At 42.5% G+C, this 15,569-nt stretch overlaps 1 protein-coding gene across 1 annotated transcript in view; it reads left to right on the top strand.

Moving 5' to 3' along the window:
- The first annotated feature begins 1,008 nt into the window (after positions 1 to 1,008).
- ANKRD13A (ankyrin repeat domain 13A) overlaps positions 1,009 to 15,569 on the top strand; it is a 29,683-nt gene continuing 15,122 nt past the window's right edge. Inside the window, exons 1-4 of the mRNA XM_010963589.3 lie at positions 1,009 to 1,381; positions 11,944 to 12,076; positions 12,885 to 13,009; positions 15,179 to 15,224. Of these exons, the coding sequence (XP_010961891.2) occupies positions 1,286 to 1,381; positions 11,944 to 12,076; positions 12,885 to 13,009; positions 15,179 to 15,224 (400 nt within the window). The 5' untranslated portion in view covers positions 1,009 to 1,285. The remainder of the gene's footprint in view (positions 1,382 to 11,943; positions 12,077 to 12,884; positions 13,010 to 15,178; positions 15,225 to 15,569) is intronic.

The raw sequence follows: 15,569 nt of genomic DNA, 5'->3' as shown, positions 1-15,569 counted from the left end.
TTGACATAAATCACAGCGGTATTTTTTTTGGATCCATCTCGTAAAATAAAGGAAATAAAAGCAAAAATGAGCAAATGAGACCTACTTAAACTTAAAAGCTTTTTCACTGCAGATAGACTTCGATGGACTTAGAGGGCATTATGCTAAGTGAAGTCAGTCAGACAAAGACAAATACTGTATGATATCATTTATATGTGGAATCTAAAAAATACAACAAACTAGTGAACATAACAAAAAAGCAGACTCAGATATAGAAAACAAACAAGTGGTTACCCATGAGGAGGGAGGAGAGGGGCAATATAGGGGTGGGAGAGTGAGAGGCACTAACTATTGGGTTTAAGATAGGCTCAAGGATATATTGTACAACATGAGGAATATTGTCAGTATTGCATAACTGTAAACAGAAAGTAATCTTTAAAAATTGTATAAAATTTTTTGAAAGTTAAAAAAAAAAATTGGAGCTGCCAGAACACCAGAACAGGAAAAAAAAATTGTGGTTCTAAACATGCCAAAGTTGAGAAACCCTGAGACAGAATCATCCCCCTATGGAACGATTTAATGCCACTTCTCCGGGGTTTATCATTCCCCCTTGACAATTGTTCAGTGTTGCCCACTTCCAAAATGGCTCCCGACCAATCGTGGGTGCATCTGCCCAGGTCCAAAAAGGCTGCAAGGGAGTCAGTGGCTGGAATGGTTTGGTCCAGGCTCCTCTGGTCACCCCCGACCGCAGAGCGGATGGAAGAGGCCCAGTTGTGGACCGAACCATATGAGACAACTGGAGAAGGGGGAAAGGGGCTGATGAAGGCTAGACCGGGTTTCCCACACAGAGATCGTGAGCTAAACGAGAGAGTTTTATCTCTGTTTGGGTCGTGACACTGTGTTTCTCGGTGTGGGTCTGGAGGTGGGCGGGATCGGGCGGGCCCCGGGCCGGGTGGATGGCCTTGCCTCCCCCCGCCGCGGCGCGCGGTGGCTCGCTCTCCGCACTTCCCTGTTTGGGGCAGTTCGGCCCGCAGAAGTCGGTTCGGGAGCTGTCAGCGCGGGCGGGAGCGCGGCGGGGCGCGGGGTGGGCGCGGCCGACCCCGTCCCCGACCCGGCCCGCGACCCCCGACCTCCCGCGCGCCCCGCACCCGGCCCGCTCGGCCGCGCAGCCGAGTACCGCGCCCCTCGCTCGCTCGTCTGGTTCTCTCGCTCGCCGGCCGCGGGGCGGGCGGGCGGGCGCCGGAGACCCCGCCGGGGCCGAGGCTTGGCAAGCGGGCGGTGCGGGCCCGGCTGCGGCCTCCTCGCCATGTCTTCGGCCCGCGACGCCAGCAGCCACTTCCCCTTACACCTCCTGGTCTGGAACAACGACTACCGGCAGCTGGAGAAGGAGCTGCGGGGCCAGGTGAGGGGCAGGGCGGGGGTCCGCCCCGGCGAGAGGAAGGGGGGAGTCGGGGGTCGTATCGCCTCGCTGAGCCCATCTCCAGCCCTCTGTCCTCGGGGCCTCGCAGACCTCTTCCACTCTGCAGTCGTGGGACAATAATCATAACAACAACAGGACATGTGTTGAGTGCTTAATGTGTGCCAGGCCCTGTGCCGAGGGTTTTCTGTACATTCTCTCTCTTAGCCTTTCCAACAACCCTGGGAGGTGGGTACTATTATTACATTTGACAGAGAAGGAAACTGAGGCTCTCAGAGATTTTGTGCCTGACACAAGGACGCTCGCCTAATAAATACCAAGCCGGGATTTTAACTCTGGCCCGCGGACTCCAGCGCTCGGGATCTTAACCATTTAGGCCTGCCTCTTCCCGAAATGTATGAGCCATACACACGTCTCACCCCACCCATCCTTTTTATAAGGAAGGGCTTGGTTGGGTTTGAAGTCCAGGTTCTAACCTGCCCTGTGACCTTGGGCAAGGCATTTTCCCTCGCTGGCCCACATCCACTTATTTGTAGAATGGGAGTGTTGATACCGATGTAGGCAAACCTGGTGCTTGACTATTATCCACAGGTCTGGGGCGGGGCCCAGGAATCAGCATTTTAGCAAGCTCCCCAGGGAGGCTGATATATACTAAAGTTTGAGAATCACTGGTGCACAGCATCCTTAGAATCACTTGGTATTCTAAAGTGCTTTGATTGCTTGTCTTTTATTTATTGCCATTGTTAGAAGCAATGGTTTTCAGTTGGAGCTGACTTCATTCCCCCATCCCACACATCTGGTAATTCATGGAGACATTTTTCGTCATTACAAGTGGGGAGTGGGTGCCACTGGAATCTAGTGGGTAGAGGCCAGGGATGCTGTTCAGTATATTCTATAATGCACAAGTGTATGACACCCCTCCTCCCCAACTAAGATTTATCTGTCCCAAAATATCAGTAGCATTTTTGCTTGAGAAACTCTGTCCTACAGGTATCCCAGGAGTTCTGGGAGGTATTGGTACCCTCAAGTTACAAGCTAACAGACTTAGCAGTTAGGATAAGGATTTGTAATTATTTGGTATAATTGTTCTTGTTGACTTCACTTTGGACTTCCACTGGGCTAAAGTTCTGGGTTTTGAATGGCTCAACTTCGATGCTGTCATTGTCAAGAAATTTTAGAGGAAAAGGAGCATTGGTACTCTTTTGGTTGGCAAACACTGAGCAAGGTCAACACCACCCCATTTGATGAACGGTTACTGCTAAGCATGTTCTTGTACCCTGCCTTCTTTAAGTCTGTTGAGCGCCCACTGGAAGTCAGAAGACGCCCTTTTTTTCATTTTAAATTCTCTTTCCAGACAGAATAAGCTTTCGTTGTAAGAATCATTGCTCTTAATTAGATCATGCCCCCAGAGTAAATGATTCACTGTTAGGCATCTCGGTGTACCTGAAGATTTAATTCCCGTTCTCTAACTAGATGTGGCTCAGAGGGAATCCTCCATCATTTTGCTCTCAGTTTTAAGTCTCACCTTGGACACTTTAAAAATGACCGGACAGTCCTGCTTTTAGGTCTGCTGCGTTTTGCATCTGCATTTCCTCAGTATTGGGGCCACCCAGCTTCTTGCGAAATATTGAGGTACAGTACCAGGAAAGTCACAAAACCAAAATCCTATTTAATGGAGAGGTTCATCACCATCAATAAACCACACACATGTTCAATACTGATTTCTGAAAAAAGCAGGCTTCCTGTTCATTGGAGGGGAAGAAAGGAGTTTAAATGAAGTGCAGTCTTTCTTTTTAGAAAAACTTGTTTGATAAGAACAGAGTCTTGGTTTGTAACTTGCAGTGTGGCATGGTTGAGTTATCTCTTTCTCCTGCAAGCTGTGACAGAAATGTTCATCGAAAAGTTCTCTGTGCCTCTTACCTTGAAAAACATTAAGAACGTCTGCGATTAGAAAATTAAAATTTTGCAGCAGGTTGTCCTGGAGTAAATTGGTCTTTTAATGCCTTTGACTGCTAAGGAGGTCAAGAAAGAACATTCATCTTTGCTAATTATTTCGTTTTGCTTTTGTTATTGGGGTTATCACTGTAGATCATTCCACAGGACTCTGTTTTCTCTTGGGCTGGGGTAGCTGAAGTGTATTCAAAAAGAACATCTTGACCATGGAGTCTTGACTGTCATTGCCACGCAATCCAATTTCGATCCTGAATCCTGGCCATTGAAGGGGTGGAGATGTGCCTGGCTTCAAGGGCAGTTGGACAGGACCCTGTGTGCAGAAGTACCTCGTGCTTGGTTTAATGCTCTGCTGTTATCATCTTGAAATTCTTAACTTTTTTAGAAAAATTAGGACCCTAGTATTTTCATTTTTCTCTGGGTCCTGCAAATAATGTAACTGGTTCAGAGTGAAGAAATTGATAATTGATATCATTAAAATACAAGGCAGGGAATATTTTGTTGCTTTCCTGTTTATCGAGGTCCTCTGTTGATTACAAAACAGCTACCTACTCCTGTGACTTGGAAGCAGTTAGGTTAATGGCCAGTACTAATGCTGATCCAGTTGTGATCCTGGGTGCGTAACTGACCCTTGCCAAATTGTTTCATCACCTGTCAAAATAGAGTGACACTGAATGCTTACTGTTTTGCCAGGCACTGTGCTGAAATGTTTTGTGTGCAGTTTTCAATTTAATTCTCACACCAATCCCCTGGGGTGACCTCTGTTGTGATTCCCATTTTACAGATGAGGAAACTGAGGTTGGAGAGGTTCAGTCCTGGGCTTACCCAGGGGTCGAACCAGGATGTCAACCCAGACAGTTGGACCCTGCTTTAATCCTGTATTCTTAATCCTTCCACTTTGTTCCTTGCAGTAGAAGTGCCCCCATGTCAGGATTCCAGACAACGAGGCGGAGAAGAGATCTGACAGCCCAGGCATGTCATAAATGGGAGCAGTACCTACCATTCACCCTGGTTGCTGTTGTTATTATTGTAATCGTCCTGGGAATGTAGATTCTTTTACGTGCATTCCAGTTTTTCTACAAAGAACATGTATTGGTTGCATAATTAAAAACAAAAAATTCCTATCACCCCAGCAAGGAAACCAGCTGTTTCACTTAAGGCTTTTGTTTGTCAGTAAGTTTCTGCTGTCTGTTCCTTCATTCCTTCCGTCCCATGAGTGAGACTTGAAGTAGGCACTCTGGTAGCTGTAAGAATTTTATTTTGCTCAAGGAACAGCAGCACAGAAAGAATCATGTTTATCCAGATGAAGAGGAGAAGCACATGTTTCTGAGCGTGTGTGAGTCAGCCCCAGTCCCACCGTCTTGCTAATAGCTGGAGTTCGCTGCTTGTATAACTTTGCCAACTATGAGATTATTTCAAGCTTTCAACGTTTGCTCAGCAGATGCACTTTATTAAGTGCCTCTTAACCCATCAGCTCTACTCTCTTGAATATTCACTGGAGCCTTGAAGTTGGTTGGTGCAGTTTGAAATGATTTGTGTTATGGTTGTGTCATTTGTCACTTAGCCAAAGAGGTCTGTTCAACATCTTTGGCCTTCCTACTGATGCTGGGAGAATGAATGAAGAATTTAAGGGGACAAATGCAAAGGTCAGTCAGTGCCGTCTTAGTCAGGGGAGGGGAAACCCTGGGACCGAGTCGGGTGGAGGGTGGCAGCCCCGGGTTAGGAGCCAGCAGGTGAAAAAGCACAGAATCTGGGCAAGAGGAAGAGGATGTTCTGAGCAGCAGCAGCAGTGCTCAGAGCTGGACGGGGAACTACCCTGGGGTTCTCATCCCAGCCTGGGGCAAGGCTGGGTGAGGCCACTGGGCACACAGTCAAGCCAGTGCCTGTTAGCTGGAGGCCTGCCAGGAGCCAGAGGCTGTGAATCCAAGATAAAGAGCCGGGAGCCTGCTCTCAGGTGTTCTTCCTCAGCCCGCAGGGGCTCAGGCTTGGCTTAGGAGCCAGGCCTATATGGATACCTCCCGCGACTCCCGAACTGGGGTGGGAGAACCAGCTCAGGCCGCAGCCGCAGAGGACCAGGGTGCACGGGAATGAGGGTGGTTGTCCTCCTAAGAGGATGCATTGGGGCCAGTGAGCATCCTCTTGCCTGAGGCCCCCCAGGAGGTCCCTGTGATAGTTTCTGGAGCTTTCACTGCGTGCTAGGTACCAAGGCTCAGAGGGCTTGAGTGACTCACCTGAGGCTAGTGAGGGACCCGGCAGTGGGCCCAGTTGTCTGCTCTGCAGACAGAAAGACAGACAGACTCAGCTCCGCCTGTACTGCCGCTGGAGTTCAGCAGGCTGGTCAAGAGAGCTTGGATGAGAAAAGTCGGTGGCCTTCAATTAGCACACAGGGAGATGTGCAGAAATCTCCTTCCCTTTCTTCTTTTGGGTCACTATGATAGTGGAAGAGGGGTGGGCATTTTTTTATGTGGTATAGCTCACGACTGAAGAACCTGAAAAGAAAACCGTAAATGATGAGCTTTGAAAGTGAATTCCAGTTCAATTCTGAAAGCTCTTGCTCACTAAACTGATGTCATTAGTTGAAGACCCTACGCACCCCTATTAACCATAAGATAATTTGAACAAATCCCTTTTAGGGAGAAAGTGACAGCTTACATGAAACTATGCAGTGTGGGTATATGGTAGTAAGTGCGAACTCCTCTGAGTGCTTACTCTGGGTTAGGCGTTGTGCCTTTGCCCTTATAAAAACTTTGCAAGGTAGGTGGTTTTTTGTTTTTTTTTTTTAAATTTCCATTTTACAAGAGAGCAAACTGAAGCCCAGGAGAAATTAAGCAACTTGTTAAACAGCATATAGATGGCAGATTAGTTTTTAATTTACTTTTTTAAAATTGAAGTATAGTCAGTTTACAATGTTGCATCATTTTCTGGTGTACAGCATAATGCTTCAGTCATCCATATACTACATATATTGATGGTAGATTAGTTTTATGTTTTGCATGAACCGTATACCTAGGTTGATTTTTAAAACATCTTTATTGAGATATAATTCACTTCTTCAATTCACCGATTGAAGTGTATTATTCACTGTTCTTTAGTATGTTCACTGAGTTGCACAACTATCACCACTACCACATTCCAGAACATTTTCATCACCCCAAAAAGAAACCTCACACCCATTCGCTGTCATTCCGCATTTCCCTCCAATCCCTTCAGCCTCAGGCAACCATTAAGCTACCTGCTGTCTCTATAGATTTGCTCATTCTGGACATTTCATATAAATGGAATCATACAATATCTGGCCTTTTGTGTTTGGCTTCTCTAACCTAACGTGATGTTTTCAAGGTTCATCCATGTCATGACATGTTTTAGTACTTCATTCCTTTTTATGGCAGAATAATACCATGTATATAATAATAGTATATATACCACATTTTGTTTATTCATTTGCCAGCTGATGGACATTTATGGCTCCCCCCCCCCCTTTCTGGCTATTATGTATAATACTGTTACGCACATCTGTGTACATGTGTGGTGGTATATTTTTCTTTTTCTTGGGTAAATACCTACAAGAAGAATTGCTGGGTCTTAACTTTCTGAGGAACTTCCAACTGTTTTTTCAAGTTGCTTGCACATTTTACAGTCCCACCAGCAGTGTATGAGGGTTCTAGTTTCTCCACATCCTTGCCAACACTTGTTATTGTCTGTCTTTTTGATTGTAGCCACCCTAATGGTTATGGAGTGGTATCTCATTGTGGTTTTGATTTGCATTTCCTTAATGATTAGTTGTGTTGAGCATCTTTCATGTGCTTGTTGGCCATTGGCATATGTTCTTTGAAGAAATGTCTGTTTAAATCCTTTGCCCATTTAAAAACTGGATTATTTGTCTTTTTGTACTTGAGTCGTTAGAGTTCTTCATAAGTTTGGGATACTAGCCCCTTATTAAGTATATATGACTTGCAAATATGTTCTCCCATTCTGTCTTTTTACTTTCTTTATGTCATTTGAAGTACAAGTTTTCAGTTTTAATGAAGTATAATTTATTTGTATGTTCTTTTATCTCTTATGTTTTTGGTGTTGGATCTGAGAAGGTTTTGCTTAACCCAAGGTCACAAAGATATAATCCTGTGTTTTCTTCTGGGAGTTGTATTGTTTTAGCTCTCACATTTAGGTTTCTGATCAACTGTGAGCTAATTCCTGCATATGGTGTACACATGTGGATATCTGGTTGTTCAGGCACCATTTGTTGAAAAGATTATTCTTTTCCTACTGAATTATCTTGGCACCTTGTTGAAAATCAATTGACCATAAGTGTGTAAGTTTATTTCTGGACTCTAACTTGTGTTCTGTTGATTTATATGTCTATCCATATGCCAGTACCACACTGTCTTGATTGCTTTTGTTTTTGTAAATTTTGAAATTTGGAAGTGTGAGTCCTCAAACTTTATTCTTCTTTTTAGGATAGTTTTGGCTGTCTTGGGATATTTGTATTTCTGTATGAATTTCAGTATCAGCTTGTTGATTTCTGCAGAAAGTCAACTGCAATCTTGACAGAGATTGCATTGACTCTGTAGCTCACTTTAGAAAGTTTTACATGTTAACTATTAAGTCATATGAACCACGAACATGGGCTGTTTTTCCATTTATTTAGATCTTAATGTCTATCTGCAATGCTTTATAGTTTTCAGAGTGTAAGTTTTGTTCTTCTTTAGTTATTTCTAAATTTTCTATTCTTTTTGATGCTATTATAAATTGTTTTCTTAATTTCATTTATGAGTTGTTTGTTACAAGTGTATAGATATACAGTTGATTTTTCTATATTGATCTTGTATCCTGCAACCTTGCTGAATTCATTTATTAGTTCTGATAGCTTAAGTGGATTCCTTAGGACTTTATATGAGATCATATTGTCTGTCAGTAGAGATAGTTTTATTTCTTCCTTTCAATCTGAATGCCTTTTTTTTTCTTGCCTTATTGCCCTGGTTACAGCCTCTAGTACAATGTTCAACAGAAGTGATAAAAGAGAACATTCTTGTCTAGTTCCTTATCTTAGGAGGAAGGCGTCCAGTCATTCACCATTAAGTAAGATGTTAGCTCTGGGTTTTCCATAGGTGTATGGTCTTTGAGGAAGTTCCCTTCTATTCCTAGTTTGCTGAGTTTTTTTTTTTTTTTTTAATTTTATCATGAACGAGTGTAGGATTTTGTGAAATGCTTTTCCTACATTGTCTTAGTCCATATGGGCTGCAATAACAAAATATCACAGAGTGGGTAGTTTATAAACAATAGATATTAATTTCTCATAGTTCTGGAGACTTGAAGTCCAAGATCATGGTGCCAACAGGTTTGGTGTGGCTGGTGAGGACTCTCTTTCTGATTTGTAGCAGGTGCCTTCTCATTGAAGGCAGAAGAGGGTTAACAAGCTCTCTGGGGCCTCTTTTATAAGGCACTAATTCCATTCGTGAGGGTGCAGCCACCCTCATGCCCAAAGGCTCCACTTCCTAATATCATCATCTTTGGAGATTAGGATTTCAGCATATGAATTTTGGGGGGACACATCACATTCAGACCACAGCATGCATTTATTGAGATGATCATGTGTTATTTTATTTTATTCTATTGATGTGGTATGTTACATTAATTGATTATCAGATGTTAAACCATCCTTGCATTTGTGGGGTAAACTCACTTGGTCATGGTGTACAATAACCCTTTCCATATGTTGCTGAATTTGCTTTGCTAAAATATTGTTGAGGATTTTTGTATCTGTATTCATGAGATATTGGTGGTTTTCTTTTGTGTGTGTGTGATATGTGTGTCGTCAGGATAATACTGGGCTTATAAAATAAGTCGGGAAGTCTTCCTTCCTCTTCTATTTTTTTGGGTTTGTTAAGAATTGGTATTAATTCTTTGAATGTTTGGTAGAATTCACCAGTGAAGGCATCTGAGCCTGAGGTTTTTTTCCTGGGAAGTTTTAAAATTACTGATTCAGTCTCTTTACTTGTTATAAGATTATTCAGATTTTCAATTTTTTTCTTAAGTCAGTGTTGCTAGTTTGTGTCTGTCTAGGAATATGTGCATTTCATCCAAGTTCTCTAATTTGTCGGCATATGGTTGTTCATAGTATTCCTTTATAAGATGCCTTATTTCTGTAGAGTTGGTTAATATACCTTTTTCATTCCTGATTTTGATAATTTGAGTTTTTTATCCCCCCTTGGTCAGTCTAGCTGAAAGTTGTCAGTTTTTGTTGATATTCTCCTAGAGCCAACTTTTGGTTTTGTTGATTTTTCTCCATTTATTTTGTATCCTCTTTTTCACTGACCTCCACTATAATCATCCATTGTTTTTTTTTCTTTTTGTCCATTTATTGTTTTAAATCACAGTCACCAGAATATGCTATATCATTCTTCCTTTCTCCTCTCCTTTCACGAGAAAGAGAGGCGTTGGAGGCTCTGAACAGTCATAATTAGCCATGCAGAGTGTTCTGCTTCGTGTCTGAGACACACAGTTCTCCCTGTGGTCCAAAACAGAAAAAAGTCAACAACTTAATATATTTGTGTTTGACAGTACACATCCTATCTAACTGCCCAGGAGCTTGCCCTGTTAATCCTTAGTCTGAAATGTTAGTTTTGTTCTGGGGTGTGAATTGAAGTAGAGTTTCCCCTTTTGTGTCACAAATATTGTTAAGCATCTCCAATGTCAGGCAGTGTGCTAAACCTAATACCTTTCATGCAGTAGATTGAAATTGCTGGGTAAAAAAAACAGTATTTATAATAGACAGGAAAGAAGATAATGAATTTGCTAATTATTTCCTGCTAAACTTCGACTAAGTTAATAGTTTTACACTATTTATATTACTTTGTGTGGGGGGGGCGGTGATTAGGTTTGTTTATTTATTTTAATGGAGGTACTGGGTAATTTTTTTAATTAAAATTTTTTTTAATTTTAAATTTTTGGGGGGAGCAAATAGAGTTTATTTATTATTTATTTATTTATTGGAAGTACTGGGGATTGAACCTAGGACCTCGGGCATTCTAAGGATGCACTCTACCTCTGAGCTATATTCTCCTCCATACTTTTTTTTTTTTTTAAAGAACAATGATTTAATGCACATTAGAGACTGGCACATTAGGGTGGCAGAAGCTAAGAAATATAAGACTTGGATCCTGCCCTTTGGAATTCTCCATCTCTCTGGTGAGACAGAAAAGCCATAGCTTTGGGAGAAGTCAGGGAATCGCAGGAGGTGGTGTGGGCCCCACTCCAGGGGGCATGTTGGCGTGTCAGTGCTAGAGTGAACGCTGAGGCCTGGGGCTGGCCCAGGAGGACGTATGTTCACTCAGCAGTGTCTTCAAGCACCTCAGTTATTCCTCAGTACGGTTCCCATCTTCACTCCACCACAACAGTTAGCAAAACGGGAGGTGCAGAAGCTGGTGGCTCGTAGCTGTTTACCCCCAGTCCTACTTACTTGCTTTCCTGTGGCCCAGAGTGGCATGTTCTGGAGTCTTTAGAGGCTGCCCAACGACTAGCATCTCAAATCTAGATAAGGCACATTTTCTAAGAAGTATTATGGCACTGAAACGTTTTCACAGGCTGAAGGTCCAGTGGCAGTTTCTTGTGTTCTCAGAAGAACGCTCAGAGCCATCTTTGGAAGGCAGCAACCACTCGTTCAGACTGAGCTCACACCAGAGAGCCTGCCGGTTGGCTCTGGACATCCAGCGCAGGTGCCGGAAGGAGGGTCGGAATAGGAATGAAGAGTAACAAGCAAATAGGTTTGTCTAGCCTGGGAGATGGACTGAAATGGCATGTGTGCAGTCTTATGTTTATTTATAAATATGTCCACGTGGGAGGAGGGTACAGTTCAGTGGTAGAGTGCGTGCTTAGCATGCACAAGGTCCTGGATTCGGTCCCCAGTACCTCTGCCAAATGAATTAATGAATGAATAAATAAGCAAACAAATAAATAAATAAACCTTACTGCCTCCCTCGCCAAAAATTTAAAATAAAAAAATCTTTTTGTTTTAAATGTCCACAGACATGTCTGGCAGATCAGGCTCACTGACTGTAGGACCTGTGGGTACTGCGACTTCAGGGCACTTGGAACTCAACACACAATCACGAGAGAGGTGTTTTGGTGGGAATCCAGCTAGAGGATGTAATTTTATACTAGCCCAAATTATCTTCTGTGCTTTCAGTTTTGATTAAAGTCCTTCACTTCCTGTTCTAGACCTGAATGCTGATATGTGCTGGAGAAATCCCCCATGTTCCGGGTCATCGGGTGGTTGCGTTTCCATGTGGACTTAATTTGTGTGCTGTTGGGTTGAGCGCTGTTGGTGCGTGGGGTTATGTTTGATGATCTGAGGCCTATAGCCAGTGTTTATTTATGAGGCACTTAACTTTATAGAAAAAGGAACTCAGTAACTGTCATCTTTATTTATAGCCGTCAGATTCATGTTTCAGTCTTGCCCACATATTGTCATTGTTCCGATATTGCTGTCATGAATGTGCGAATACTATTTTAAATTTTTATACTTAATATTATCCCTCAAACTCACTTACACATTTTTGTATAATATATCCAATTTTATAAATGCCAGTCTTTCGTTACAGAACGTGGAGGCTCTGGATCCACGAGGTCGAACCTTATTGCATCTTGCTGTTTCTCTGGGACATTTGGAATCTGCTAGAGTCTTGCTCCGACATAAAGCAGATGTTACGAAAGAAAATCGCGAGGGCTGGACAGGCAAGTATACTTGTCAAAAATAAATGTAAAGCCTTTCATTTTGTTTTCTCTTTCTGAGTAAGGGCCAGTCTCAATCCTCATTGTGCTCAGAGTCATCTTTATCTTAAGGCTCTTTCTCTCTTGGGACTTGGCGCCAGGCGAGGAGATGAGAGCCTCAGATGCTGCTGGCTGAGCGGCAGCACAATGGTCCCAATTGTGTCCTGGGCCAAAAGCCCTGGGTAGAGGGTGACTCCTCATCCAGAAAGCGGCTCTCAGTGCCACATACATGAGTGTGGAGGCCAGATTCCCCCTGAGGAATGTGATGGTAACTCCAGCAAGTCCATCAGGATGGACACAATGAAAAAAATTATGGCTGAAAGTAGTAGCCTTTTCCAGTGCAATCCTGGCACTTCACTTTCTGCAAGCTCTCATACTATTGGTCAGAGTAATTCTGAGTTGACTGGGCAAGGATCCACACAGTCCAAGCCCTGCCTGCCCACCTCCATGCAACCACAGGTTTGTGATCACTCAGCTAAAGCCAGCTTTCTGAAGACACTATTGGGATTTCAGAGCCAGTGCTAAGAAAGAGGGGAAAGGGAAGGAAGGGTTGATCAAGAGGCTGAGTGCTCTGTTTTCTTTTCTTCTCACTCAGTTATGAGCAGAAATAAATAGTCATGGTCGTAAAGATAAGACGGGACTACAGCCTCTGTCCCGCTTTGAAGAAAATGCTGGCCTTTGGTCCATATAGATGACTTTTCAAACTGACTTTGGAGTTTGTCAGAAAGTATGAGAATACTGGGTGATCAAATTTCACCTATTTGCCTTCCAGTTTTACACGAGGCTGTGAGCACGGGCGATCCCGAGATGGTGTACACGGTTCTTCAACACCGAGACTACCACAACACATCCATGGCCCTTGAGGGAGTTCCCGAGCTGCTCCGAAAAATTCTCGAGGTATCCATAAAAATTGACAATGCCATAATTTGAGTTAGATGCTGACACAGCAGCCGGAGACAAAGTTTGACATCTTTGTGTGCCTTCCTAAAGAGTTTCATGAATGGTGAACATGACATCGCATACTGAATAACGTTGTTCCTGGCTTTTCCATCATGTTCAAATGTATGAGGTCTTTGACGAATGCTATTTGTAGTTCACTAGGCTTACCCTTTTAAGTGCTATTTTAAAATTATAACAAGACAAATGGACATTGAACAATTAATTTGTCTAGGTACCTGTTTTCTTAAAAGTAGCATCCTGAGCTCAAGTCATCTTGGGGAAATTGTAATGAATATGGTTACTGTACAGGGATTTTCAGGGCTTGTTGAGGCTCAGAAGTCTATGTGTAGTTCTCCTGGACACCCCTGTCACGTCTAGCCATTAGTATTTTGTGGCTTCTAATCCATCACCTTAATTTACATAAAGCTAGTGGCTTTGGGGCAGTCTGTCTTATAAATTAAAGTGTGTGGGCTCTGTGACACTTAGAGAATGTTCCTAAACATTTTTACTTCTAGACCCATGGATTGTTTTGGATGATGGTTACCATTCTTCAGATAGCCTTTGTCACCAGAAATAACCATCTTATTGGTCAACCATGTGCAATATTCCTGGGGCAGCAGGAGACAAAGTACCCACAGTTCAATTTTCATGTTGTTTAGTTGAAGCAGGGAAGTGAGCCCCCCTAAATATTTCCAGACATATTTGCTAGATAAATCAGCTTTACAACTTCAGTCAAAATAAATTTCTTGAGAAAAATTAACAGTTTTGTTGAGAAAAGGAATAACTTTGCTGTAAAACAATCACTGCTTGTTATCTGAGCACGCTTTTTAAAAAGAATTTCTAAGACACTTACGCTAAATCCTGCCTAAGACACTCATTTTCCATGTTCCACACAGAAACCTCTCATGAAATGTGAAATAGTTGTATCCATCATTTTTATTTATTTTTTAAATTGAAGTACAGTCAATTATAACGTGTCAGTCTCTGGTGTACAGCACAGTGTCTCAGTCATGCATATACATACATATGTTCATGCATCGTTTTTAAAATAGGTGTGTGTTTGCACAAAGGCCACATAGATTCATTGTTTTCTCTAACTCACTGCAGGAAGAAGTAAAAACATCATTTGTCCATTTGACAAAGTAGAAAAATGACTATTTAATGTGGAGTCACCCACATTTAAAAATTCAGTGTAAAGGATTTTCTTTTTTCACCTGTATTGATCCATAGCAGTGGACTGCATTGAATTGTATTCTCTGCTGGAGGCTATAGACAGCCCACAAATGCCCTGTGCCTATGGGCACCAGAGGCCGTGGCTGATGGTCGGTCTGTCAACAGCGTCTCCTTATTATATACATCCATTTCTTGTCCACTGCCCCTTGGAGTATCCTCGCCTATCATTGGAATCTGTTTTTTTTGGAACAGAAAAAACACCTGGAATTTCTAGCGTTTCTCTTCTTGGATGGTAACTGTTGGATTTCTTAAGTAGCTCTCCAATAACCTTCTATAGGAATTCATGGTGGGTCAGATAATCATCCTAAGTAGGGCTGATGGGGTGGTGTGACGCATCACAGGGACAAATTCTAAGAGTTTAAGAGGAGAGTTGGGGCAAATCTGTTAACTGGAGGGAAAACTCAGCTTCTGGGGGAAGTGGTGCCTCGCACCCTCTTGGTTTCACGGAGCGGTCCAGTAAACACGAAGCACTTCCCAGCACACAGAGCCTTTTACAGTCATGTTCCCTGTACAGCAGATGGAGTCCACATTCTTCTCCCTCCGCCTAGACTAGCCTGTTACCCACATCAAGTGGTGGTGTTTGAGCCCATCCTTCTGGCTCATTTGCTGCCACTATTAGGAACCCAATTGAGCCCCTAAATTAGATTTGACTTTTATCTCCCTCCAACCTTGTTGCTTGCAGTTAACTTTATTAACTGTCTAGACATATTTTATATGGAGATAAAATAACAGCCTGAACGTAAAATAAGCATTTCATTTGATGGGTTTGCAATTTATGTTTCTTCTTATTTTCTGTTTGATCCCCTTCCCCCTTTAAAAAATCCTCTTAACCCTTACCGTGCCTGTGGTTAGTTAATGGTGCCAAGGGTAATTTATTAAATCTTTGTCCTTCAGGCTCCGGATTTCTATGTGCAGATGAAATGGGAATTCACCAGCTGGGGTGAGTGGCTGTGGGCTTAAAAATTATTTAGCTTGAATATAGGCTTATTTTTCCTTTGTAAAAGTTATATATATATATATATATTTTTTTTTTTTAATCTAGGAAATGCATAGATAAGAATAAGAAAAAACAGTCACCAATAGTCCCGGCTCAAGCATAACTGCTATTAATGTTTTAGGTGCATTCCAATCTTCTCCCACATGCATAGGACTTTTCCTCCCAGGCATTCGTAAATGTAATATATAGACAATTTTGTCTCCTCCTTTGTTGTTTGTAGCTGACATTTATCCATATTATTAGTTTTTAAAAATGTCCCTTTAAATGGCTGAAATCTTAGTAAACAGA

The sequence above is a fragment of the Camelus bactrianus genome, chromosome 32, assembly GCF_048773025.1.
Source record: "Camelus bactrianus isolate YW-2024 breed Bactrian camel chromosome 32, ASM4877302v1, whole genome shotgun sequence".
NCBI lineage: Eukaryota > Metazoa > Chordata > Mammalia > Artiodactyla > Camelidae > Camelus > Camelus bactrianus.
The sequence above is the reverse complement of the archived record's forward strand: the minus strand, read 5'-3'. Positions and strand labels throughout refer to the sequence as shown.